Raw genomic sequence first — 26,972 nt, 5'->3', positions numbered from 1 at the left:
TGCCACCTGTTTTGTTTTGTTTGTGGTGCTGGGGATGGACGCCAGGCCTTTACACTGAGCTACATCCCGGCCCTTTTTATGTGTTTATTTTTATTTTGAGACAGGGTTTTGATAAGTCACTAAGTTGCCTCACTGGGACTCCAACTGTGACCTTGGGGTCCTGCTGCCTCACCTCTTGGACTCGCAGGTGTGTACCACCACGTCCAGCTGTGTTGTTTGTAAGCAGGCTTGTGGCAGGTGAAAGGAAGTTACAGACATGCCCCACATGCCCGTCACCCCACACGCACAACCTCATGCACTACAGTGCCGTGCGGGGTCAAGGACAGCCATCTGGTCAACCAGAGTCTAGCATCCTCGTCGGCGCCTCTCTTCCTGTTGCACATGGCGCGGTCTGGACCAGTGACACCGTCCACTGTTGGAGGGCCACACGGAATGTTTTTCTGCCCCAAACATCCTCCATGCTCTTCTCCGAGCCCCCCTTGCCACACCCACAAACCTCTGGCAGTCACGGATCTTTTCAGTGTCTCTGTGGTCTGCCTTTTCCAGAATGTTATGGTTGGGATTCTGAGGACTGGCTTATCTCCTCAGCATCGTGCATTTGAACTTCCTGCATACGTCTCCATGGCTTTGTAGATCATTGCTTTTAAGTGCTAAATAAATATTTGATTATACCATGGTTTATTTATCCATTTACCTCCTGAAACATATCTTGGCTGCTTCTGTGTTTTGACAATTACAAATAAGCTGCTGTAAACAACCACGTGCTGGTCTCCGTGTGAACATAGACTATCAATTCCTTTGCGCAAGGCCAGAGGAGTGGGACTGCTGGTGTGTATCGTAAGAGTGGGCATAGTTTATAAGAAGCCACCAAGCTGGCTTCCAAAGTGGCAGAGCCATCGCCCTGCAGTATCTGAGGGGGACATTTCCAGGACTCCTGAGGACACCAGATCCAAGGATGCACGAGTCAGCTCTATAATAGGGCATGCGTTTCCTTACGATCAATATACATCCTTTAAATCATCTCCTTTACTTGTAACGCCCCACATAATAGAAATGCAATGGCTGCATTGTTCAGGGAATAATGATGAGAAACAGAATGTACATGCTCAGCACAGACACATTCTTTTCTGAATATTTTCAATCCCCCATTGGTTAAACCTGCAGATGTGGTGCCTGTGGACACAGAGGCTGGCTGTGCAGTTTTGTGTCCCCACTAAGAGTGCATGAGAGCTCTACTGCCCCACCACCCAGTCAGCATTTGGTGGATCAGTCTTCTGGATTTTGGCTCTTGTAGCTGTATCTCATTGTTTTAACTCGCACTTTCCTAATGGTGTGTGATGTAGAATGTCTTTTCATTTGGCTGTTTGTCATCTGTGTGTGTTTTTGTTGAAGATATATTTCGTTTGATACATTTCATTCATATTGCCAAATAAAGGTATATTTCATTGGAAGATATATTTCTTAATTTGGTGAAAAAGTATTTATTGAAATGCTAATATAAACGTTGTTGCACTTTTTATTTCAGATGCTATTCATGTTGCTGACAGTCGGCTTTCGTATGTTAATCTTGTTTAGTGCCACCTCACTCTTACGTTCAGATGTTTTTGTCACTGCTGTTCATTATTGGTTTTTTTTTTACATAGACAATCAGGCCACCTGTGAAGAAAGACAGTTTTATCTTTTTCTTTCCCTAATTGTGTACTTTTTACTTCCTTATCTTCCGCATTAACCAGAAATCTCAGTAAGAGAACTCATGAGAAGGACATCTTTGCCCCGTTCCTGATCTTAGTAGAGCAGCAGCTCATGTCTACTAATTATCCCATTAACTACAAGGTTGGTTGTAGATTTTGGTAGTTATTCTTTATGAAGCTGAAGAAGTTCTTCTTTCATTCTTAGTTTATGGTAGAGTTTTCTTAAATTATCGGTGCTAGATTTTGTCAAATCCTTTCTTCTACATCTCTTTTTTTAGCCTGTTGATGTAGTGGATTGCATTAATTACTTTTTAATATTGAATTTAGACTTGTTTATCTGGAATGAATCCCATTTTTCATGATATATGTATTATACATTGTAGATATTGATTTGCTAATGTTTTGTTGAGGACTTTTGCATCTATGCTCATGACAGATATTGGTGGGAGGGATATTCTTGAAATGTTTTGTCTGACATTGGTATTAGAGTGATTCTGACCTCATGGCATGAATCAGAGCAACCCGTCTGCTTCCTCCTCCCTCCATCTCTTCCTCCAGGTTTTCTGGGCTCCTTGTCCCTGATGTAAGGCAGGCAGAGACTGTGCTATTAACCTGCCTCGGGCTCAGGGCAGCGTGACGAGCACTGGGCGATTTGGCCTGCACCGAGCTCATCAATATTTCACTGCTCCGAGTTGATCTGGGCCCATGAAGGAGTACGATTCATAATTCAGCACCCAGTGCGCTTGAGCTAATGCATCATGTGTGTTGAGGAAGCCTGGATGTGGGAGTGGGAGACCCCTGTGTGTGAGCTGGTGGTCCAGGGCAGGCTAGGCAGGCCCCTGGCTCTGTGCCTACCCAGACCTTGCCACAGTTTACTGGCCTTGGTTTCCTATGAAACCATCTTACATAGAGATGAAACAAAACATGGAAATTAGACTCTCCCAGGAGAACCTTGCAGTGCTTGAAATGACATGGAAAATATCAAAAGATATACGAATAGTGAAGACCAGGTAGTACATGAAAATCCAAATATTCTGATTTTTCTGAGACGTGGTCTCTCCATGTAGTTCAGGCTGGCTTTGAAATCACTGTGTACCCTAGGCTGGCCTAGAACTCATGGCAATCCTACTGCCTCAGCCTCCCCAGTACTGGGGTATCATGTGTGCATCACCATGCCTAGAGAAAATCAATTGTATTTAATAAGATTTTAAGTATTTTTATCTTCACACTTGGGAGCATAGAGATTTATGATTTGGTTTTTAGACTTCACAATCTCTAACGTTGGAGACTGTGGCTGGCACTGTAACATACACCTCTAAAAGTTAGAATTTTTTTTCTTTTAGAGGTGGGCACCTTCTTCAACCTTCCTCCTGCTAAGCATGTAACCAAGGAGCCTCCACTCCTAGCCCCAAACAAGTGACAGAAGATGCAAGTGGCAGCTCTAGGAGGCCAACTACGTTTCTTTTGCACCAGAAAGAAGAGGAGCTGCTAACGCTGGCCTGAGGAGGCCAGTGTGGAGACCCCACTGTCTCTCTTTCCCCTTTTCTCTGTTCCCCACTCTAAAAGACCCTGGCCCACCTGTGCACAGTGAGCCAGAGACCTGGGGCCAGTGGGCCCCCCATCTCCTCAGAGCCAGCTCTGGATAAACCCTTTTGCCTTTTTACCAAAGTAAGTACCTTCCTTTGATTTGGTCAGCAGGGGGTCAAGGAACCTGAGCACCGGTGACAGGACTGGCCTGCTTGTCACCTACCTGGGTCGGGCCCTGTAGTGTATGGAAACCCCCGGAGACAGCCCAGCCCTTAGCACAACCTGCAGCCCCCTCTCCTGGTGCCTGTGTTTGGACATTCTCTCGCCAAGGAGAGCACGTCTGTTTTTTCTCCTCAAACCCTTCCTGGTGGAAGGCAGAGGGACAAGATGGTTTCGTGTGAGGCGTGAGACACAGGTACCCAAGGGTGACCCATGGCCTTCTCTGGCCTCAGCCTCCACCTCGCCATGCTTCAAGGCAGCCGAGCAGACACTGGCAGTGGTGGGCTGTTGGTACCAGCCGAGACCTTGCCTTTGCCGGCCGGAGAGTGAAAAGGCTGCCGTGCCTGCTTTCCCCATGAGTCCTCTGACCAGTCCTGGGCAGGAGGAACGACTGGGAAGGGAGTCAGGGCGGGTGTTTTCCAGGTCTGGAACCTTAGTCACTCAGTGCGTTTGTTTCCCTTGTGCAGGAGGTGTGGGGTGCAGGACCTTCCCACTGCGAGGAAGACACCTCAGTCTGGAGAGCTCTGCCAAGGGCGCGCCATGGAGTGGTGAGGGGAAGGGAGGATGTTCTCGAGCCTGGTGTAGAGCCACCCCTGGCACCCAAATGTACCCAGATTCAGGGACCCCAGTCTGCCAGTCCAAGTCTTGGGGACACAAGGTGCCAAGTCTGTGTGTTTGAACAAGAGCTGGAGGTGCTTTGCTTTGAGGACCTGGTGTGTCCCGGGCCGGGCCCCAGCAGTGTCCTTGAGTGAAGCTGGAGAACCTAGACTCACCTCCTGCAGGGCAAAGCCACAGGTTCACGTCAGAAACAGGCCTAATGGGATTTATTAGGCAGAAATTTAAAGTACACACTCAAAGAAAAAGAGTGCAAGCCCGGAAGGAACCACCTTATGTCCTCCAGCGGGGTGTGTTTATGGGGCCTGGGGTGTCTTTAGGATGGTGTTCGTGTGGGTGCGTCCGTCAGGGTGCTCTTCTGAGGCTGTCAGGAAGCAGAGACCATTACATCTGCCGCCCACTAATGCTGTGGATTCCTCAGTGTGGAGTCTGGGGAGGAAGGGCCCCTCCCAGGGACAGAGCTGCCCCACTCCGAGGTGACAAGAGGCGTTCTCCTCGCAGGTGGAAGGCTAATGTGCAGGTGAAAGGGAATTGCCCAGGCTTGTTGGGTCTTGGGAGGAGAGGGAGAGAAAAAAGTTAAACTGGGCTCGAGTCCAAAGCTGTAGTTTTTCTCAAAAGTATAAATTTAAAATTTGGCTTTTCCTTGTCCCCTTTTTACCTGTCTTTATTTCTTCTCCCCTGCCTCAAGTGGACAAGAGCAGCTACCCTCAAACCCAGGTCAGGACCACGGCTTCAGTACCAGCCCCGCCGGCTCCCTGGGCCTCAGGTCTGCCCTGCTGAGAGCTCCGGTCTGTGGGCTTCGACGGTCAGGCAGTGCACAAACCCTGGAGGGAGCAGAGCCCAGGCCCACCCTGGGGCTGTAGCAGCGAGGGGGACAGTGGCTGGTGCTGGTGGTGGTGGAGAGGCAGGGCCACCAGGCAGCTGAGGTTGTGGGTTCAGCCAGCTGAGGGTCCCCCTGAAGTCCTCAGCCCACGTGAATGCCTATCAGCAGACACAGGCGGGCAGGGCCACGGTGCTTGCTGGGCACGGGGGATTGGAGCTGCCGGTGTGCTCAGTCTGGAGCCCTCTGAGCAGCCAGAAAAGGCAAGACCGACCCTGAGGAAAGGAGTCGGGTGGGGCTGCTTGCCTTCCAGGCCAGGGAGGACCTTCACGGGTGAGGGAGACACGCATGGCCATGGGGTGACGGCCTCTCAGGAGAAAGGCGGGCCTTAGGGACACTTCCTGTGCTGACTTTCTCTAGTGCTTCCAAGCTGCCTTCGTGTAGGAATACGTGGCGGCCAGGGAGCAGGACTGGTTTGACTGGGAATCTTTTGAGGATGTGCATTCCAGGATCCTTCATGGAGAGGCAGGGCCCGTCCACCCTGTGACCTTGGAACCGAGGGTGTCTCTGAATCGCCCACACTGAGCTCTGCATTGGCTGCAGACTGGCGAATGTCCCCTTTATCCAAGGGAGCAGTACTGTACTAAGCCCAGAGCCCAAGTCTTCCTGAGCCAGGGATTGGACCTTTACCCCTGGAGCCACCGGGAAGCAAGCACGTTAACCTCCCCTCCTTCGTGTCACGGGTGTCGGGGACCTGGACGGATGCGCCCCTGCAGCCTACTCTGCCTGCTACGCCGGGCTCATCCCTGCCGCCTCCCTGTCCATCACGTGCTCTGAGTATATGCTGGGCAGGTAGAGCTGTGGCCAGCCTCAAGGTGGCCAGCTTCCTCCTGCAGGGCCAGGGAGCTCAGAAGGGGCACGAACAGGCCTGGAGCGTCCACCCTTGGGCCTGGCGTGCCGCCCAGGCCGAGCTCAGCATGCTGCACCTTGGCCTGATTCTGGCAATCATAGGGAAAGACAATGTCCAGACCAAGGTCAGGCACCCTTGGGTGTCCGTTTTATCAGGGAACAGGGCCTTCTCTGTCCACGTCCATTCACGGCCTCAATCTTTCTGATCACAGAGAAAACAACAGACCCCACCTTCTAACCACTGGAAAGGGTCTGAAAATCTTGACCTGCACTTTTTAGGGGGGTTCACCCTTTGGAGCGACCAACTCCAGCGCATATGACCTGTGGAGGCCTCGAGGGCCTGGCCGGCACCCAGGGTGGTAAGCCGTAGCCCTAAAAGCTACATGTAAGGCTTTTCGCACGGTGCAAGGAGAGGAGCTTAGAAATGAAAACGCTGTGGACGTAGGCGGGGAGCTTAGCCCCCCCCATAGAGGCCGTGCCGCTGTCCTCAGCCCCATGTGGTGCCTGTCACCACCATCTCGTCACGAGACCCCCAGACGGACGTTCTCCCACCAGCAATTCCCCAAGTGTGGAGGAAGGGGCCCCTCGGGCGCCGCGAAGTTCCTCTAAGCCCCACTACTTCTTCCCTGCCGGGTGGGAACGGCTGTGGCCCCGGGAGCAGATTTGCTCACCTCCCCTATGTGCTGGCCGGTAGGCAGAGAGACTGAGACTCTGCATTCAGTCTCGCCTCTCTCAGGTCCAACCGCCAGTCCCGTCCTGACTGACACACATGCGGGTGCGGATGGACAAGCGCGGTACAGCGCGGTTTGACACCGCAGTTCATGCCACACAGCACAGTCGCTTGGGGAGGCGCTTCCTGCACACACAGTGGGTCTTCGGGGACACACTTCGCACATACACCAGCACCCCAGGACGCCTCCCCTTGGGGAAAGGTGTGCCTCCCCACCCTCAGGTCCCTGCCAGAAACTTGGCAACCTGAGAAACAAACACGGTGGAAGCAGAGACAGGCCGCATCACCCATGTCTCCGTGTCCCTAACCCAACGCCCTTTGGGAATCTGGCTGCTAGGTGTGGCCTCAGGTGGTGAGGACCAGTGCCTGGCCAGCGGTGGACGGAGGCTGGCGGCCGGTAGGGCCCGTGGAGCCCTTCCGTGAAGGCTGGAGTCCAGGGGCCACTGGCTTCCTGGGGAAGGGTGGAGGCCTGGCTTCACCTGCGCCCTGGGCAACCATTCAGCCTGTGCTCCGCTCCGCGTGCTGTTAGGCCTGGGTGTGGCACACACAGTGAGAGCTGCTCCTGGGGGGCATGTGTACGTTGTCCCGCCTCTTCCTTTACTTCCAGGCTGAGCACCCCATCCGAAAATGGAGAGCTGGGAACTCTGACCTCAACCCAAAAGCTCCCGGCCCCAGGGGACAGTTCCCGGAGAGACGGTTTACTCAGCATTCCCAAGGGGGAAGTCTCTTTGCAGCTCCATCAGCTGGGAGCCAGAAACTTTATTTGATGCCAAGGATTATTGAAAATATTGTACAAAGTACCTGTGTGCTGAGTGTATAAGGTGTACACGGGACAGAAGAGAATTCTGTCCGTGGACTCAGGTCCCATCTTCAGGAAGTACCACTGGGCACACGCAGATATTCCACAGTGAGAAAGAGCCGGGACCCCACACCCCTGGTCGCAGACCCTTCAGCGGAGGCTGGCTCCTGAGCCGGACTCTGGCACGCGCTGCCTGGTGCCGTGGCTGGGGTAAGAGGGCCAGAGAAGGACCGTGGTAGGCGGGAGCTCCTCTCTACGTTTCCTGAACACCTGCGACACACGGCTGGGGCCAGCTCTGGAGTGCAGACAGCAGACCCTCAGGGAATGCCTCTTCCTGTCCTCAGCATCCACCGTCCCACCGCAGGGAGCGGTGCGGCCACGCTCATGGACAGGTGTGACACTGCCCGCCACAGTCCCAGGACGGGACTTAGTCTTGGGTAGAAGACAGCATAGGAACCCCATAGTCTCACTGCAGAGGTGTCAGAAATACTACACATGGGAAAGGCAGAATTACAAAGGTTGAAAACGTAAAAGTTAAATGCTAGTACCCTTCTTCCTAGCACTCAAAGTAGCCACCACCCTGGAAAGGGACCCCATAGACTCCCATGCACACCTCTCTGGATCCCCAGAAATGGTTTTCTCAGGAATATTTCAGTTCTGGAACCCTTGACCTGCACCTTTCTTTTCACGCATGTCTTCCTATGTCTGTTCTTTGCTAAATGCACTACAATTTGCTTTCTAGAAATTCCTTATAAATTTCTTTTTAGGAGAGAAATATAGGCACCATGATTCCTCTGTTGCCAGGGAATCAGGATGTCACCCCAAAGGGTCATCAGGAGGGGTGAGTTTATTGTTGTAGAGACGGAAGCTACTGCCTTTCATGGTGTGAGGACAGCATGCCCTGATTGATTCTCTAGAAGATTCTTCAAACTCTGCTTTTATTTATTTAGTTTTTTTGAGACAGGGTCTCGCTATGTAGCCCAGGCTGGCCTTGAACTCATGGTGATCCTCCTGTCTCAGCCTCCCGTGTGCTAGTATCATGGGAATGTGCCATCATGCCTAACTCTACTCCTTATGTTAAAGCTCCATGTCCACTATAAAGGCTCCTCTTTGGAAGCTTGTCTGTCAGCAGTTCTTCTGGCTTATCTTGTTCATATAGAGCCCACACATGGGAAACACATACAATCAACAAGAAGTGGTTTCTTATCCCAGTAAATTGCACAGTGTACTGAAAATAACTACTTTTCTCAGTTCATGCAAAGAGGCAGAAGAGAGAACATCCTTTCAGTGACTTTGCAAGATGTGCTTTATTGTAAGTCAGCCCTGAACCCAAACTACATAGGATCATGTTTTGACATATTCTAGCCCAGTCAACGATTCTTCTCAGAAACTGCAACTTTAATATGGAATGAAAACTACATTTCAGTCATAAATTTTCATGCTACATTGTTATTTCAGGAGGTTGTATTACCAATGATAATAATTTAAGAAAAGGCCATTTTTTATTTTCCCAAGCTCAATATACATATTTCTTTCGTAATTATGAACTTAAAAAACCCGTCTCAGATGTAAAAATGTGAACTGGAATATGTAAACTCTTTGATATACCTGAAAAACAGGAAGGAAAATGTCACATACTGGAAAAACCATTGCCTTTCATCATGGAAATGGGAAAAAGCACGTGGCGGGGTGGGGCGGGGCGGGGGAGCACCCGAGACTGGTCGTGGAGGGGGCGCGGCGTCGAGGCCGGGCACTCCTGTCCCGGGACCGGCCGTCCCCGAGTCCTGCCCCCTTTGTTTTCTGGGTGGGGCGGCGGCCGCCTGAAGCGGGGCGGCCCACATCGCTGCAAGGTCGCCCTGGGACCTCTGCCACGCAGGTGGCCAAATACTGGTTTTGCTGCTTTTCTTGGTTTTTTTCCTGAGAAGTCACTGGTGTTTAATGGAAAGATTTCTTATTCATCTTGAGTTAAGATAAGGCAGTAAGAGTATCGCTAACATTATCTTTTTGCTTAGAGTGAGGCTGGCCTTCTGCGGGCAGCTTTGGGGACCCCGATTCCCTCTCTCTTGCCCCAGAAACAGCATCGGGGCTCTGGGCTGCTATTGCTCTTGCACATTTGGGCTGCTGAAGGGTCTGAAGCTCCTTCAGTGTGTCCCCAATGGGATACGAGCCGACGGGCCCTCATGGCATCGCCCCAGGAGACACGTGGTCCCCACAAAGTAAAATGAGACATCTGTCTTCTTTCCCAGTTCTGGCTCGCTGAGAGGAGGGACCCATACCTGGATCTTTGCCGCAGTCAATCGGAACACAAGACACCACTGACTAAAACATAAAGCGAGTAGCCCTAATTTCAGAGAAATTGAGTTACAAATAATGCCTTCAACAGCGTCTCTGCTTGCAAGGCAGCTTGGACTGCAAAATGAAGTCAGCTCTTCCGCTCACACGTCAAAAGAGAACCAGATGCCACTGAACTAGAAATGCTTAGCTCTTAGGAGAATGTTGTGCTTCTGTAAAAAAATTCAAATGTTAATGTGACTTGCAGTCCAGGCCCTAAGGTATCAATTTGTCTTTTCTCTGGTCCATTTGATCATTGTCTCTGGTGAGCGGTACAGGAATATTAACTTGGCATAGAGATCCTCCTCTAGTTCCAGTTCCCCCGTCTCTCGAACTAAGAAAATATCCGTGCACAACTTCAGAATCCGATCTACATTCGGAAGCTCTTCGAACATGATGGAGTGCGAGATGCCACTGAAGAACTCCCGGACAAACTTTCCAATCACCAGGACAACCGAAGCGTACAATCCCATGATGCTGAAAAACAGGAGACGGGGTTGCACCGGCAGTTAGAAATGGCTAGGGAGACACGTTAACCACAGGGTAGTGGCAGGGCACTCGGTGTTTGGTAGAAACAACAGCATAATATACTTTCCCGAAACCAGCTCTTTTCCCTTTGACAATCCTATCTTTCTCAGAAATTCACTCTTGTAATAAAATCCTGGCGGAAAGTTGTTTCTTATGAGGCTAACTCTGGAAAATATAACATGTCATTCTCATGTCTGAGGTGTGTCTCAGGGTTTAAGCCCCAGTCAGGACATGATGAGATGGTCTGATGCACCCACAGCTGTCACCCAATTGATCCATCAGCTCAGGCTCAGAAGGAATGGAAGCAGAAAATTATGCCAATTCCCAGATTTAAATACCGAACTACCTCACGCAAGGGCGTAACAGCAAGCCACAGAGTAAAGAAGCATCCACACTCTGGGCTTGTGTGTGGCACTAGGTGTTTTGATGTCTTTAAGCTCCTGGTTCCTTACTTCTATGTGAAATCAATGGGCAGCTATACGACTTCAGAATTCTAAGAAACAAAGCAGTCTCACCAGTAACGCTGTATGACTGAGAGGCAGGAGGGGTCACTGCTGGGGTCTATGCGAGTCCTTACCCGTAGCCGGCCAGGAACCCCAGGCTGGGGGGGCTGACCTTGTCATTGAAGACCACCAGCTCCAAAGCCTGAGACTCCCTGTCGTATATCCTGTTGCCTGTCAGGTTGAGGACCCACCACTCACTGTTAGACTTCGTCACATTATCTCTGGACAAAATGATGGTGATATTCATGAAATCCTTTTCTGGAAGGGAGAAAAGCAAAATTAAGTCAGCATGAGAGTTCTAGCACTGGCCGCAACCAGCAGCGCTCAGATGACCAGGCCTGGTCACGCCCTGTAGCACACAGGTCCGGAATGAACAGGACAAATGGACACACTGACCACACTATCAGAAAGAGAATCAGCTCTGGGCCTGGGCCGCATCTCTTTTCCAGCCAAGAAGCTTGGTGGCGAAGCTTGGTCACCATCACACACGGCCCACCCTGAGCTGCTGCGCTGACCATTCCAAACAGCTACTAGGACATCTGACCCAGTATCTGACTTCTGGTACCACTGACTGATTCATATTATCCGCGTTTGTTGAGTGCCTCTTGGAGGAAGACACTGTATTAGTGCCAAAGGCTGCAAAATTGCATATATCATCGCCCCGTATCTTAACGGGAAAAGGCCATGTGTGCAAGCAGCTTATGGTCAAATGGCAACACCCTAGGACAGCAGTGCCCAGGTCTCTCCACTTCGACCGCTGCTGGTTGGTGTGCCTCATGAGTGTGTCAAAGAGGAAATGACCTGGGGGCTCAGTTTTGCCGAGTGAGAACCTGGGTGGGAGCTGGCACTCACTTCAGGAAGGACTCGGGCATGAAGCTCTGAAAAGCTCTGACACTGCAATGAATGGTCAGCGACTGCTTCTGCTGGACCACAGGGGTGAATGCAGAATAACAGTAAAAGACGGGGCAAACAGAACACTTGGGGTCACAGTGCATGAGCTTTCGAAGACGGCTCCACCATCCCCAGCGATGACAGTGAGAAGCGCAGTGAGTGTGAACCCTGCAAGAGGACGAATCGTGTTTGCCTTGTTCCTCTGTAAAGTCTTCAGTCTCAAGAATCCAGGACAGTACTTGGCAGGAAAGGTCTGCTGGATGGATCGATGAGTGGATGAAGGGATGGCTGGGTAGAGGGGTGGACGGAAGGATGGATGGGGTGAATGAGTGGGTGGATGGATGGATAGATGGACAGATGGGTGAATGGACAGACGGGTGGATGCGTCAATGGAAGGACAGGGCTGAATGAGTGGATGGATGGAGGGATAGATGAATGAAGGAAGAAGAGTTAAGGATAGCAGGATACTATTAAAGCCAAAATTCTTATCAAGAACTAAAGCTCAAGACGTTCAGACACAGGAATAATTCTGCTTTTGAAGTCCAGAGACAGATACAAGGGGAAGCATCTGGTCCTGAGCCCAGACCCAAGTTTGGATCTAGTTCTACCGTGTACAGGTTACATCACTTTAGCTGAGTGATACATACCCTAAGCCTCAGTCTCCTCACGTGTGAACTGTGAGAACCTCCAACCTGTGTTACTTCTACCCATGGTGATATCACAGATGGCAGCGTGTGGGTTGGGGGGAAGGACCAGGAGCTCAGTGAAGCTCCAAGTGTAGTCAAGGAGGGGCAGGGGCTGGGTGCACCGGGAGGCTGACTTCGAAGAGCAGAGAGGACACCCCCTTTTCTGAGCCCGGAGGGAGGGAAGAGAGGGAGCAAGCTCCAGGGACATCTCCTGGACCGCAGAGATCTGCTCTGGAAGCCAGCAAAGGTCACTGGCCAAGCGGGAAGAGCTCCAAGGCAGACCATGTCATTCTGTCGGGGAGGACCACTGTTGGGCAGCTTGCACAGCTGCACGAAAAACTTCTAGGACTTCTGAGTGAAAGTGAGACACCCAGCTTCCCTCGCAGCGACAGAGGTGTCTCGGGAGACTCGCTGCTAGACAGCCGCGCCAGCGTGCAGTCATCACAGTGTGCTGACAAGAGCCTAGATATGTCCCGCCACACACCCCGGCTACATGGTGTATGCCACCACACACGTGTGCACTGGTGTACACCATCACACACGCGTGCTCTGTGGCTGGCTGGACCGTCCCGAGGCGCATGACTGTCACCTGGAGACATCGGCTGCCTCCCCTCACTGTGACGCTGGGAAAGGGCAACTGCGGAAGGGCTACGCTGGGCACTTCCAACCCTCGGCTGAGCCAAGTCCACGTCTGGTTGCCTTTTCCTGCGGCTGGGGGCGGAGCAGCATTTAACAGTGTGCGAGCTTGTTTGCTGTCAACGATCTGCTGACAGAAGCAAGACGCTGTTTAATAGGACTGTGGTTCACTACATCTGCTTTCTCATCAGAGAGAAAAAGGAAATGAAGAGCAGGGCTCCGAGGCGTGCACAGGCAGAGGAAGGTTTTGGTCCTTCTCACACAGGGAAAGCAGCTTGATGGAGGCTCAAAGCGTGAACTGTTGATACTGGGTAAGAGTAAGGTTTTCAAAAGTTCTCAAACAGCTTCTCGTCCCTACCTGATAGAAGCTGCTTTATAGGTTTGGAGTTAGAGTCGCTCGGCGCTTTCACGTAGTACGGGTATATCTTCTCTATTGTCCTGTGTGGTGAAGAAACGCGCAGTTTTAGTTGTTTTATTCACACACAATTGAACTGCTGCTATTTTAGACTTCGTATCAAGCACATGATGCAAGTCTTTACACATCAGTGCAATGCACAGGCCTCGGAATTTGTGTGTTTCTGATAATCAGAGTCCCTTCAAGCCGAACAGACTGCTGGGTCCCGTCCAGACTCACAAGGGAGCTCAGCGCGCAGCTCGTTCATGGCTGCAACAGGGCTCCTGGGTGTCGCAGGTCTGTCACCGGGTTTGCCAAGGGCTTCTCCTTCCTGCTAGAGCTTACCCACAACACTGCGCACTCCCTGCGGAAGCTGCTAGGGTTTCAGATTATCTACAGTCCCTTGGGTGGCAAGAGCGGTCTGGTGGGGGTGAGGGTTGGGAGGAAATATGGGGCTTGGGTTCCAGGCATCTGCTTCTCAGGACCCCGGTGACCAGAAGCAGGTGCATCCCCGTGTTCTCATCGGGAAACCACGGAGAGGACTTGAGGATCTTCAAGAACCCTGAGCTTCAGCGATTCTCGAAGGACTCCTTTCCTCACTGGAGACTTCCAGTGCCTGCGTCCTGGCGGTCCTTACGCAGAACACATCAACACGGCCAGGACAAACTGCAGGACAAAACTGGGGGCTGCTGATGGACACCTGGAATGTGCTGCTTAGCAGTCGTAGATCCATGTCATTGTTTCTTTCATTTTGTGATGCTGGAGACTGAACCCAGGCCTGCTGCAGGCTAGGTAAGTGCTCAGCCACTGAGCCACACCCGGACCCCGACATCATGTTTTCCTTGCTAGTTGTCACACTGGACTCTAAACCTCACAGCAAGCACCTGTCTAAAATGGAGCCAGGGCTGGGGATTTAGCTCAGCGGCAAAAAGCACCTGCCTGGCAAGCGCAAGGTCGTGAGTTCGGTTCCCGGTACTGGAGGAAAAAAAAAACAAAAACCAAAAAAAAAAAAAAATAAAAAAAATAAAACGGAGCCATACAAGATGTGACTGAAAAATATGCTTGAACTAAAAAAACCCAAGTCTGTATTACAGTAAAAGTCACATTGTCACTTATCCCCCACAAAATCTTCTCCCTCGCTGTGAACACACTTACCCCATTGTTCTTGTCACCTCCTGAAGCAGTCCTGGAGTCCTCTTTCCGGAGTGTCTTGTGCTGTTGTGACTGCCTTAATGTCCTAAACTGATTCCAAACATGTCCCTTTCATGGTCACTTTGACTTTGGGGAAGAGCCAGAAGTTACACAGTGCCATGTGCAGTGAGGACACACTGTCCTGTCACGTTTTTAGGAACCTGTCTTTCCACTGATCACACCTTGTAAAGACACTTACGAAAGGACTCCCAGAAGTGCTGTAGAAAGTGCCGAGAATGATGGGATCTGTGTGTTCAAAGTGAGCGGGGGAGCTTTCAAGGGGTTTATGGTAATGTCTTTTACTGCAATCATTTTTAAAATTTAAACACTCACTGTATTTTTCAAGGTATATGGTGAGGTAACATTTTGAAGCCCAGTTTTCTCTGACCCTTGTGCCTCCTGCCCACCTAACCCCAATTCAGTCAGCTTGGTGTTCAGACCCCAGGGGGCAGGAGACACAGAGGGAAAGGGTCTTCTCTGGCTTCCAGTGACAATGGCCAGGCAGGAGCAAGGTCTCACTGCTCCCTGGGCTGCTGGATGGAGGTAACGGAGGGGAAGGAATACGGAGGACAGCAGGGGCTCCTCGGAGGGAATCTGCGTCTCCTCTGCAGTGTGGTGGTCAGCCAGCAAGGTGTCCAGAGCTGTGCTGCTAAGGCTCTGTGCCACGTGGTGCGTGGTCAGTGCACCACAAACAGACCCTCTCCTCTGAGCATGCCACACGCTACTTATGAAATGTGTAGATGCAGATTTTCTTCCAGCTACACACACCAACTGTTATGGCTTAGATGCAGATGTCCCTCCAAAGTCTCATGTGGTCAGAGGTAGAATTTCTCAGAGGTGGCTGGATCTAGGGTATGTGATGCTGAGATTAAGTGTGTGATGCTGAGATTAAGGCTGCCCACCCTCCGTGTGAGTGCTATCTGCCCTTAGAATGGAAAATAAGGGACAGAAAGAGAGCTGCTGTCATTATTGCCGCTACGGCTTCTGCTGCTGCTGCTATGCTGCCTTCTGCCTGCCCTGCTTTGCCATGGACTGTTTCTCCTCTGTGATACCTCTCTGCATGCCACCCTGCCTGGAGTCAGCCAACTATGGACTGAAACCTCTACAAACTGTGAGCCAAAATAAAGCTTTCCTCCTTTAATTTTTGGGGTCAGGTATTGTGTCTCAGTAACAGGAAAAGAAACTAAGACATCAATAGAAACTGTGTTCACAGGGAAAAGGAACTTACACAGGTGTTTTTGAACTCTCCGTGTCGTTACCAGCAATCATTTTAGCTATACTCTCTCGTGTGACATCTTCAAGAAGAAACGAGAGCTTATCTGTTGCTATTTCTGCTTTTGCACCCAGACTCATGTTTCTATAAAGAAAAAAAAAAAAAGAAAGAAAGAAAGAAGCACAACATCAGTGAATATTCAGAAGTCTGGGAGAGAGTTCGAAAGTCACTTGACTCCTAATTCTAGTCACTGCTCCTGGCCTTCCCCAGTCCACTACTATCATCCCAACCCTTCCTGTCCACCCCCGTGTGTCCATCTTAGACAGCTGAGCTAATAAACTTCGGGAGGCTGCCGCACCTTTAAAACAGAATAAGGACTATGCAGTCTGCTGGCTGAAAACACAACTTAATCTGTTTTAAAAAGAATGTTCAGTCAGAAACTGAATTTTAAAATTATTTTTCAGTAGCACTTTAAATACAAAGCTCAGAGGTAAAGTTTTGGCAATCAGCACAGATGTGGAAGTGAGGAACTTGGGACACTTTTAAGGAGAAAATAGGAGTAAAGAAGGAGTTCTTTAAATTCTGAAAATCCCCACTGAAGAGTCCTTCCCATTTCTTTGTGGATTCACTTTGGTGTCCAGAAGCCTTCTTCTGTCTTCGTGACTCTTTCTGACTCTGAACTAAGCAGCTGGTACTGTGGAGGCCTACATGAACCTACTGCCTGCCAGCTTGGAGTCCAGAACATCAAGACCTCCATGACAGAAACTGTGGTGGTCAGCCAGCGAGGTGTCCAGAGCTGTGTTGCTAAGGCCCTGGATACCGTATCTCCCCGTAGGGGCCTTTACTAACACTGTCTATGCAAGAGAAGACAGAGCAGGGGCAGCATGCTGGCCCTGGGCCAGGGTCATGGGGAACAAATCTCACCTTGCTCTGCCCCTTCTGGGATGCCAAGGTGCCCTGTGACCCCAAGCTAGGGGAGAGGTCTGCTAGGACTTCCCTGGTGTGCCAGTGATGCAAGAGACACGATTTCTTTATTACTGAGACCGAACTTCCAATATTTTATGGAAATCTCACAATTCACTCAGACTGTTTCATTTTAGAAATCTTTACTCTTGTTCTTAGCTATTTATTTTTCTGTCTTGTTCACAGAACTTACTGCCAGCCACTGTCTAAGTACTGAAGTCCATTACATACATGAAAAGTAAGATAGTCTGGTCATTGGTTCCTGGGAAAGTTGCTATTTACTAAACAGAAGGTCGGCTTTGGCATTAGGAGAGGTTTCCCAAGGATGTAATGATCATTCCCCATTCACCTACCACTTCTATCCTTCTCCCACCCCCCCAGAGCTGCGCCAGGAAAGGGACAATGAGGCATGGAAATACAGTAACTACCTCTGGATACTCCATGAAAAAACAACAGAGAAGCTACTATTGGGGTCCGTGAGTTCCTGTATCATTTTCTGCTTACTGGGAGGGCTGATGGTCCATAAAGAATTTGAGTTTCCTTCCAGTTCTGCTACTGTTATATCTTCTCTTTCATAATTTTCCAGAAATTGCATAGCACCCTGTATGCACAAAAAGCACAGGCATAAATCCCTGACACGATATTAGAGAGAGACCGCAATGACTCTGTCTTTTCCTGGCTGCACACAGGATTTCTTCCCCCAAGGGAGCATTTGTATCATTCAGGCCTTGAGCCTCCACTGTCCCTTGTCTCCCAACCCCCAGCAACCTTTCCACTCCCTTCCGAAGGATCAAGGAGAGCCAGGTCCTTGTGGTCACTGTCCCCTCCACTAGAGAGGACACTTATTCACCGAGGCAGCGCTTCCTTCTTATGGTACGGACAACATTTAATCCACCCAGACAGCACCCTCTGTCCTCCAGCTGCTCATTGCTCAAGATTCCTTTTGGCAGCATGCATTTTTCGTGCAGGAATGTATCCGTTTATTAGTCACTTCCTTCAATTAAAACCATTATTTGAAAAATTACTTTTGATGATAAGAATTATAGTCTCATATTATCAAAAGCCTGGGCTGCAGAGAAAGGAATATATGACCTCAGCTATAACTCAGATACCAGAGCACTGGCATTGTTCTGTGCAGGATTCCTGATTTTAACATTTAAAAAAAATAAGTCTACACCTTTCTTATTTACATTGCGGCTTGAGAAACAATCATGACATTCATAGTCTTTGTAATAATTTTTTTATTACAAAAGAAGTTGCTTGGGAGATCTCCAGCCAACAAAGCATGTATATATATGAAGTGAAAGTGGAAGCTATCCCTTGCTGTGACTGTTGGCCTGTGACCAGTGTCCACCAAACTCCTTTAACACTCTGTCCTAACCGCTTCACCTGCCACTCTTTGCTGACCCCCCTTTGCTCCCCGTTCCATTAACACAGAGAATGAATTTTTAAGCAAGTATCTACATATCACTTCCCCAAATTTTGAATTACTGCCTTAGGATAGATTCTCAGAGTAGTCCTACTGAGCCAAGGAACAATATACACCACAATTTAAAAAGTTAAAAAAATGAACCCATATAGATTGATCTTGAAATGTTACAAATTCAAATTATGTTTTTTACTACCATTCATGGCCAAGAACACAGATATGACTTCTTAGATGGTCACAGTGGGCTGCAGCCAGGACTCTGCCATGTAACTGATAATCCCAGAAAGGTCCTTCCTCCCACTGCTGCAGGCTGAGGTAGGGTAGGAAACAACAGCCCAACAACCAGTAAACACTGCTAAACAGAAGCTCTTCACAGAGATCCGCGACATGCGTTTACTTACAGTGTCCCTAGAGAACATCCTCCAAAATTTGTTATACCTCTGCGGGTCCATGACTTTCAGCTGGCTTTGTTGGGCACTCATTGTGAAAATAGGCTGGAAAACAAAGGTACATAGTGCTGTCAGTACCGCCCAGCTCTTCTCTGAATCCTGGGTTAAACACGGACATAGTCCATCAACCTGATTCTCTGGAAGGCAGCTGGGCTCGGCCTCTCCTTCTAAACTGGTTAAACCTGTGCTAAAAACCAGACGGGACAATGCTTTCTCTGTTTTGTGCTCCTAATTGCACATGTAACGTAAGTGAGGAACAGCCAACATTTAGATAAGACTTTTGGACTGGCCAAGCGCCCTTCCCACTAAACAGCCTAGCAGGCATTCTCCCGAAAGAGTGCAGTTGGTTGTGGTGGTAGGTGCGGTCCAGGTTACCTGGTACCCTCCCAAGGTGATTGTGACGGAGACGTCCAGGGGCTGGTTGATAACCCCAGCAACAGACTTGATCAAAGACATGAAGAGAAGCGGAAACCAGACGATACAAATGAGCAGGACGATGATCATGCCCCCCATGCCGTACTTGACCACTTTCTTCTTCTTCTGGCCCCGGGGCTGAGGGTACCTCTGCAACAGAAGAGTTCAGCAAGGCTCAGGCAAGGCCCGCCAGCAGCAGGAGCGGACAGGCAGTGTCAGGGGATGTGGGTTCTGTCCTGATCTCTGCCCATTCCCACAGGGGCAGTGCCACCTTGTCCAGCCTTGAACTGCATTCAGCCACCTGTCCCTACCACCTGCGCCAACATCACCCACAAAGCTGCCCATGCCCTGCAGGCCAATGTATCAGGCATCCTCTGGACAAACCTTCCGCTTTGAAGGGACTGTAGCAGAAAAGACCTTTCACTTCAAGTTTCTCCATATTCACAACCCGTGCCTTTCGGCCAGCACCGCCCTGCATGTGCGTGTGGAGGGCAGAAAGATGTTACTGTCAGTTTAATCCCAATGGGTGCCGTCTACGGCCATGTGTTTTAGGGCATGAAGGATGGGCCGCCCTGAGCTGGACCACAGCCAAGAGCCCGTGCTGCTCAGGCTGGAACTGCGCCCCTTCGCTTCGTACCACTGTGCCAGGCTCAGAGGCTGCAGGCGGGCCAACGGCCGGGCTCTACACTGCACAGGGGTGTGGGCGCTGAAACCTCAGCTCCCTTAGAGTGGCTTCTGACAAGGGGCAGTGCTCAGTCAGAGGTGGTCGGTCCCCGCCAAACCTCATGACGACTTCAGCCCCGCCATGAGACACCCAGAGGTGAACAAGGGAGAACCCGCAGATGGTGACCACAGCCCCTCTGTGAATGGACGCAGCCAAGAGAAGAGGGGTGAGTGGGTTACGGGTCATTGCAGTGGGCCTGCTACCCCAGCCGGCTAGGTCTCCCGCATGCTCCTGCTTCTCGCCACGTGATGCCCTGGTCCACCTCAGGTCTCTGCTAGTGACAGGACTTGGCCAGAAGCTGCCCTCAACCTTGCACCAGAACCAGGAGCCAAACAAACCTCTTTTCTTTAAACTCTCCCATCCTGGGCCCTGTGCTATTGGAAGCTGAAGAGGACGCAGTGTGACTACTCACATAACACGGCTGTCACCCTACTCCTCAGCCCAGCAGAGTGGGGATCTGGGGCTCCCACCCCCCTGGGAGGAATTTGCTTATCCCAGCAGAACAGAAAAGAAGGAACAGCCCTTGTCAGACCTGTAGGCACTGGGCTGCAGGCCATGCCCCGGCAGGAGGCCTGACCCTCCACGGCTGCCGTAGATGGTCTCAGAACTGTGAGAGCGAGGCTTGGCCGCGTGCTCAGTGTGCGAGCTCATCATCCACACCGTGGGAGCCATCGAAGTCACTAGGGGCCGTGGGCTTGGAGCCTTCTGTGCTGGAGTTTCATTCTGTTGACCACTATTTCCCATTCAAACTTACTACTTTGAAAGTAAAACCGAAATCTAGTATTTGAAAATGTGAAACGTACGCTCTGACAACATATATGTGCACGTGTACCTATGTGGGTGTGTGCATGCACACACACACACATAAACATGCACATACCGATTTCATTCCTTTCTCGAGGAGGGAACTTCAGACACCAGCCATCCCTTGCAGTGCCCCGGAAACCCAGCATCATGTCCCATCGGGTTCCACGCGGTAAGTAGTTCACTTTGTCTCTGCCAGGGGCACTTTGCTCTCTTCTCTCCAAACTCTCAAGGGCCAGGGTTCACCTCAAAAGCCTCCCAGGCCTCCCCCTTCTTCTCGAAGCTCTGCTTACCCCTCCACATTCCCTAGGCTGGTCAGGAGAAGACCTTGTGGGATTGCACCTTCCAGTTCTGGGTTCCTCCATGACCCCTTTCCTAGGTAACCCAGTTCCTCACCACGCTTCCCAGCTTGCTACCCTGCTACAGAGATTTCCATCAGCATCCTGAAGTGTTCAGGGCAATGGTTTGTGTTGGTCCAGTTTCTGTCATTGGGACACAATACCCGAGATAATCAACTCAGAAGGAGGAAATGGCTTATTTTAGCTCCTAGTTTCCAGGGTGTCGGGCCATGGGCACTCATCCTTACCGCGAAGGGCTCTGGCGGCCCCGTACATCCTCAGGAGGTGTGATGGAGGGGTCTATCAAACTCATGGTGGTGGAGTAGGACCAGGGTCTCAGAGACCCCTTCCGGGGCACACCCTCTGACCTAGCTTCCTTCCACCACCTTCCAAGGCAACCTAGCCTTTACTACGGGGCCCGGGGACACTCTGGCCCCACGCTGGGCCATGGCTGCCTGGAGCTCACTGGAAACTCAGCAGAGTGGCCAGCACTGCCAACATGTTGCCTCCTAGGAAATTGCTCTTGCTTCACAAAGATAAGATCATTACATTGATCTTATCACAGAGCTCATAATAGACACAAACCAAGGCTCTGAATGTGGCAAGCTTCCATGGGAGGGTTGTTGAGCCCTCTGGGAAAAGGTGTGCTTTGAACTCTGGCGCTGGGAAAGGCCCCTGGGAAAGGGGTGTTAACGCGGCACAATGGAGCTGAAGAGTTAGGGAGAGCAGGCAGGATGACAGGACAAACACCGGCCTCTGTTGAACCTGTCCCTGTAGAAAGCAGAGGAGAGAGGATAGGGCTGGAGCACCCAGGCACAGACGTGGAAGCACAGGCGCGCTCTGCACGCAGGAGCTCACACTCTTCCAGGAGCTCCCGGGAGCCTCTTCCTGCCTTCCCTGTCACAGCGCCTGTCACATGTTGCACATATTTGTGTGAGCTGTTTCAAACAGCCGCTTCACTCCACAGACCCAGGCCAGGGCGGGGCACTGCCTGTGAGTTGTTCATGCTTAGCAGGGTTCTGGGCATACAGGAGGGGCTTAGTAAAAATTTATAGTACGTTGCCAAAATAAAAAAAATTCCCTAAGTTCTCATTCCAGGGTGCACAGTCCTAAGGAACATGGCCTCGGCAACCCCGCCAGGTTCTCCTTCCCCTTGACTCTAAGCTGTCTTTGAACCGCTCAGACCGCTCGGCTCACCGAGGGTGTAGCGGTGAGCAGATTTGGAGCCTTGGGGTAGGATGCAGCTGAGAGAGAGGCAGGGGCTCCTCGAGGGGAGAATACCTGCCACTGCTTCTGCGGGTTCCCAGTCTGCAGACTCAACCAACTTCGATCAGAACTATTGGGGGGAAACTGCATTTGTACCAAACACGTGCAGACTTTTTCTTGTCATCACACCCTGAAACAACGGCCAGGACCTACTGGCACAGTACACGCACTGTTTGAGGTGCTGTGAATACTCTGGAGATTATTTAGCGTGCGGGAGGATGGCTGCTACCACTAAGCAGTCTTACAGAAGGGAGTGAGCACCTGCAGAGTCCGGTCTCTGTTACGTCTCTGTCTATGTCTCTGTCTCTGCCCTCTAAAGCCTCACGGGCTCACAGCTGGGGCTTGTGGAAGGGGACCTGATTACAGCGTTTCCAGCTGACTTGCAGTTAGGAAGCGGGGACTGGTCAGAAGAGGCAGTCACTGTGGGTATGACCTGAAGGTTGTACCCCTTCAGGCTCCTTCCTTGACTCCACTTCCTGTTCCCCACACCATGAGCAGCTCTCCCCCACCAGGACCCTCTGCTAGGCTGTTCCGCCTTGGAGCCAGCTGACCGTGGACTGAAATGTGAACCAGAATAAACCCCACAATCCTAAACTTGCGAGTGTCAGGTATTTTGTCCCAGCAATGAGGGAGTGACGAGAGTCTCCAAGAGGGGTATCGGAACAGTTTGTCATGGATTCTGATGACTGCACATGTAGAGAACCAGAGCCAGACCCAAGCTCCCGGCCTTTGAGTGAGACGATCTAACAGCATCACGCCCAGCTGGGCCGCACACAACAGCCAACCCAGGAACCCAGCGAGTCATCCTAGGGCCCAGCCCAGACCCAGGGTGGTGCCATGGACAGGTGAAGCAGGCGTCACCCCTGAGCTGTTTGAGGGGCTTTGCTGGAGTGACACATACCGCTGCGTGTCTGTGAGTGAACAGCTCCAGAGCAGGAGAGCTACAGCTTGGATCTGGGATGCTCCTGCACACCAACTGTTAAAGACTTCCTCAGAGGGGTACTACTGAGGCGGCAGGACCTTTAGAGGGTAAGGCCTGGTGGGAGGCTGCAGCTCATCAGGAGCCCGCCCTACAGAGGGATTGTGGGGCTTTGCTCTCCTGTTTGGCTCTTAGTCATGAGATGATCACCTCCTCTATCGCACCCTCCATGATGTTCTGCACTGCCACAGGGCCAAAGCCAGCTGGTCCCAGGCTATGAGTCGATGTAAACCTGTTATCTTTTTAAGCTGATGTATCTCAGGTATTTTACTACAGTGACAGAAACCTGATTAACACATGGAGGTAGATCTGGTGTCTTCATGGTGTAAGTTATTGTCTGTGTGACGCTGCGTATATATGTCCACGTTTTGTGAGAGCTAATTCTGTAATGGAGGAGCCTCAGTGGCTATAAATTTCTTTATACTCCACTGCAATTTACTAGAGCTTTTGACTAGGGCTTTTTTACTACAGCTTTTTTACTTTTCTTTCCAGTGCTTTACACTATTGAAAAGTTATTATTTCTGCCATTCCCACCTCTCCTACTTTCCTACTTGGTTCTTTCTCCTTTCCCACACAGGTGATAGTGTCAAACCCTCTGTCCCTCTAGTTACTCCTCTCAAGGGCCTGTGGTGGGTGGCTCTCCATTCTGCACCATGAACCAGATATGACTGGATGTGGTCCGTCCTCACTTAACCTCAGGGTGAGGCTTCGTCTTCAGCGTCAGTGTGGAGAGGTGGGGAGGTGTTTGGGCTGTGTGACGGGCTGTGACAGGAATGGGGGTTTTCCTGTAGGACTTGGTGAACGATGGCGGGAGTTCAGCTCTCTTCCCCTCTCCCACACATGCCTGCTTATCTTCTATTTTGCTACCATGTGTGAGCAGCAGGCGGCCCTCAGCAGGAGCTGGGCAGCGGCAGCACCTTCCTGTCCTGCAGAACTGTGAGCCGCAATCAACTTGTTTTCTTCCTAAGTTACCTGGTCTCGGGTGCTTTGAGGCAGCAACAAAGAATGGACCAAGACATGCTGTCATCACATCAATTTCTCTATGCCTTAAAAGTGAGGACATGCAAAGAGGGTTTCAAGCACACTGCCCAGTGTCATTTCCTTCAATCCCCAAAACTCCATGAATGCCAGGCCCCAGCACAGTGGCCCCAGGACTATAAAGCTGAAATTCTCAGGGGCAGCTGCAGAATGCACTAGAAATTCTACAGACTACAACACCCCTGTCCAAGGGGATGTGTGTGAGCTGAGATAAACAGACTTTCCTCCCACCCACTACTGGTAGCTGGGTATTTCAACTGCTATAATGTAAGAGGTCCTGGTTTCATATGCTAACCTTTTGAAAAAATTCTATAAATCATAGTAATTTTACGTATACTTACCTCTTAATATTCCACCTTGAAGGATCAACAAATATTTGTGCTTCAATTTCCTTTGCACAAAGAGATTTAACTGCCCATTCCTCTGCAGAGAACGGCTCAGGAAGTGGGGTGAGCCCAGGCCACCGGCCTGTGCCCCACACCTTTCCTCTGCCCCGAAGGGCACTGAGGACTTAGGGGCCATGCAGCAATGCATCATTTTTTTTTTTTTAACGTAACTACAATATACTGCTGCTGAAAGAAGAAAACATCTGGATTCTGTTGCTAAGGAATGCAGAGGAAGTTAAAATCCCAACTTCAGTGGCCCAGAGATCAACAATTTTACAGGTCATGAAGGTTTCTGCCCTCACCTCCATTTGTTTGGGCCTCAAAACTTGCAGACATCCATGTTCATCTCATAACTGAGCTGTATTTGAGAGAAACAGGTGGAAGAACTTTCCTCAGCATCCTACCTTCTCCGACTCCCGCCAGCACTTCAGGATGAAAATGTGTGCATAGATGTCCTCCACGCAGATCCAGCTGGACAGGCTCAAGGTGGTGTCCGTCCACACCCAGTCCATCACTGCCCTCAGCTCGGTCAGAAACGGGACGAGGCGGAACCTGCGAGGAGCCACAGCTTGTCAGAGAGACACTGGTGCCGTCACCATCTGTCCCGGGGGTTCCTGCGGTCCTCACTGTTCGAACACTGAAACTCATGGGAAACTCTCAGGTGACCCCCACGGTAGAACCCTGCTTGGGAACAGCTGCTTTTCATGGGAAACCCAGGAAGGACTAGGGCTCTTCACGCATTCACTGTCTCTGATGGCTGCTCCACACTGGGGTTCAGCTCAAGTAAACCTGAGGGTCACTCCGCTTCTCTCATGCTTATCTGTTTGCATTATGAGAACTGTCAGGCTCAAGGGCACCGAGTGCTGTGGCTTTGTGGCAGATGAGTCAGTGAAGACTGTTCACTTGAGAAGGAACAGGTGAGGGCAGAGGGGGGAGTGCAGGAGCAGAGAATGCCCCTGGAGTGGCAGGAGGACTCACACCTGTCACTGCATTTCAGAGTGGCTTGGCCTGGCCCCTCTAGGCACCGGGGAATGTTCTGGACTTCCTGAGTGCCACAGATCCTCCCCAGCCTGGCAGCCCTGTTGCTCATCCTAGGGTCCTCACTCAGAAGTTCTCCCCCGGACCCCTCAGCTCCATGGCCTGGACACGAATCCAGTCCCCAGAAGAGATGGGTTCAGATCCAGCTTACAATAAATGAAGCCCCAAGGCAGGCCCGATCTCAGAAGCACCCACTGCCCCTATACAGTGTAAGTCTCCTTCCCCAGCTCTAGGTGGCTGAGAGGCCAGCTGAGCCTGGAGCGGCCTCATCTTTTAGGCTGAGGGACAACTTCCGGGAAACAGGAGAGGCTGCCAGGGAAGTCACCACCAGGAGTGAATACGCTTTGTTTGAGGAGCTAATTCACCATCAGGACCAACTGGGTCTGGCATATCCAGGCTGGCTGAGCGCAGGTGAGCGCCCTCTTCCATGCATATGCTTGTGTCCACAAACGGGGCCACAGAAGTTCTGAAAAGTCCAGACTTGAAATACTCTGTGACATCATACCCAGGAGCACATTAATACTTAAGGATTAGGGAGCCCAAATTCTCATCATTAAGTATTATCCCAGTAATCAGGCAGGAGAGTGAAATAAAAGATTAACCAGGATGGAGGACACCAGGACAACTTTCTAGCCAGCCATGTGGCCGTCACACACAGCCATGTTTGTTCTCTGGCCAGGCCAGAAGAGCTCTGCAATGATGACCTCACTGTATTCTCCTTCCTGCTCTTTCCCATGGGACACAAGGTGGCTCCATCGGCGACTGCCACAAGCATCCTCACCCTTGGAACAGGAAGAGGTTGACGTAGTTGTAGCTCTTGGTGAGGAAGTTCCCGAGGACGCGTGTCGGGTAGCCACAGCGGATCTGGTAGGCAGACAGCCCGAAGTACACACACTTCACAAAGTACCACAGCTGAGCCACCAGGTTCTGGCTGAATTTCCTACGAAGTGCAAAAATGTGAAAAGTGAAGGAATGGAATATGTTTCTGCTATGAAAAGATACCAGTTTCGAACGACATCAAAACGAATTTAGGCAATGCTGCCATTTACTCAGTTCTAAGGAATTCGCTGTACCTAGTGGGTCACTTCCAGGGCAAAAGGTGGGGCAAAAGAAAGCCCAATTATTAAACAAATTCTGTGATCATGTACATTATCCCGTTGCCACGGCCATGACTACATTAAATTGTTCATAAGTGAATTTACTGATAAACGTATTCCTATAATGTAAATGAAGCAGCGGCCACACTCTTAATTAAAGCTTATGGAAGAAAAAAGTATATTTTCACTTAAAAGGACTCAGGACTTGGGATATGTAGGAGGAACAACTTTGCGAAGAGGACCCTCTGTTTCTTACTACACATCTTTAAGCACAGGTAACTGTAAGATTCGAATGGGACCCGACTCCCCCAGGCTGCTTGCCAGCAGACACCACTCTCTGCAGGGAACTCAGCTCAGCACCGAA

At 50.7% G+C, this 26,972-nt stretch overlaps 1 protein-coding gene across 3 annotated transcripts in view; it reads right to left on the bottom strand.

Moving 5' to 3' along the window:
* Positions 1-8,598: 8,598 nt before the first annotated feature.
* Piezo2 (piezo-type mechanosensitive ion channel component 2) overlaps positions 8,599-26,972 on the bottom strand; it is a gene marked incomplete at its 5' end in the record, with an annotated part of 338,525 nt that continues 320,151 nt past the window's right edge. For all 3 annotated transcript variants that reach the window (XM_013514699.1, XM_005372584.2, XM_013514720.1), the window contains 9 exon segments: positions 8,599-10,118; positions 10,747-10,930; positions 13,244-13,323; positions 15,699-15,827; positions 17,075-17,247; positions 18,477-18,569; positions 18,900-19,088; positions 24,878-25,025; positions 26,293-26,451. In XM_013514699.1, the coding sequence (XP_013370153.1) occupies positions 9,866-10,118; positions 10,747-10,930; positions 13,244-13,323; positions 15,699-15,827; positions 17,075-17,247; positions 18,477-18,569; positions 18,900-19,088; positions 24,878-25,025; positions 26,293-26,451 (1,408 nt within the window). In that variant the 3' untranslated portion in view covers positions 8,599-9,865.

Source organism: Chinchilla lanigera, unplaced genomic scaffold (genome assembly GCF_000276665.1).
Source record: "Chinchilla lanigera isolate Chin_1 unplaced genomic scaffold, ChiLan1.0 scaffold00001, whole genome shotgun sequence".
In the NCBI taxonomy this organism is placed as follows: Eukaryota; Metazoa; Chordata; class Mammalia; order Rodentia; family Chinchillidae; genus Chinchilla; species Chinchilla lanigera.
The sequence above is the reverse complement of the archived record's forward strand: the minus strand, read 5'-3'. Positions and strand labels throughout refer to the sequence as shown.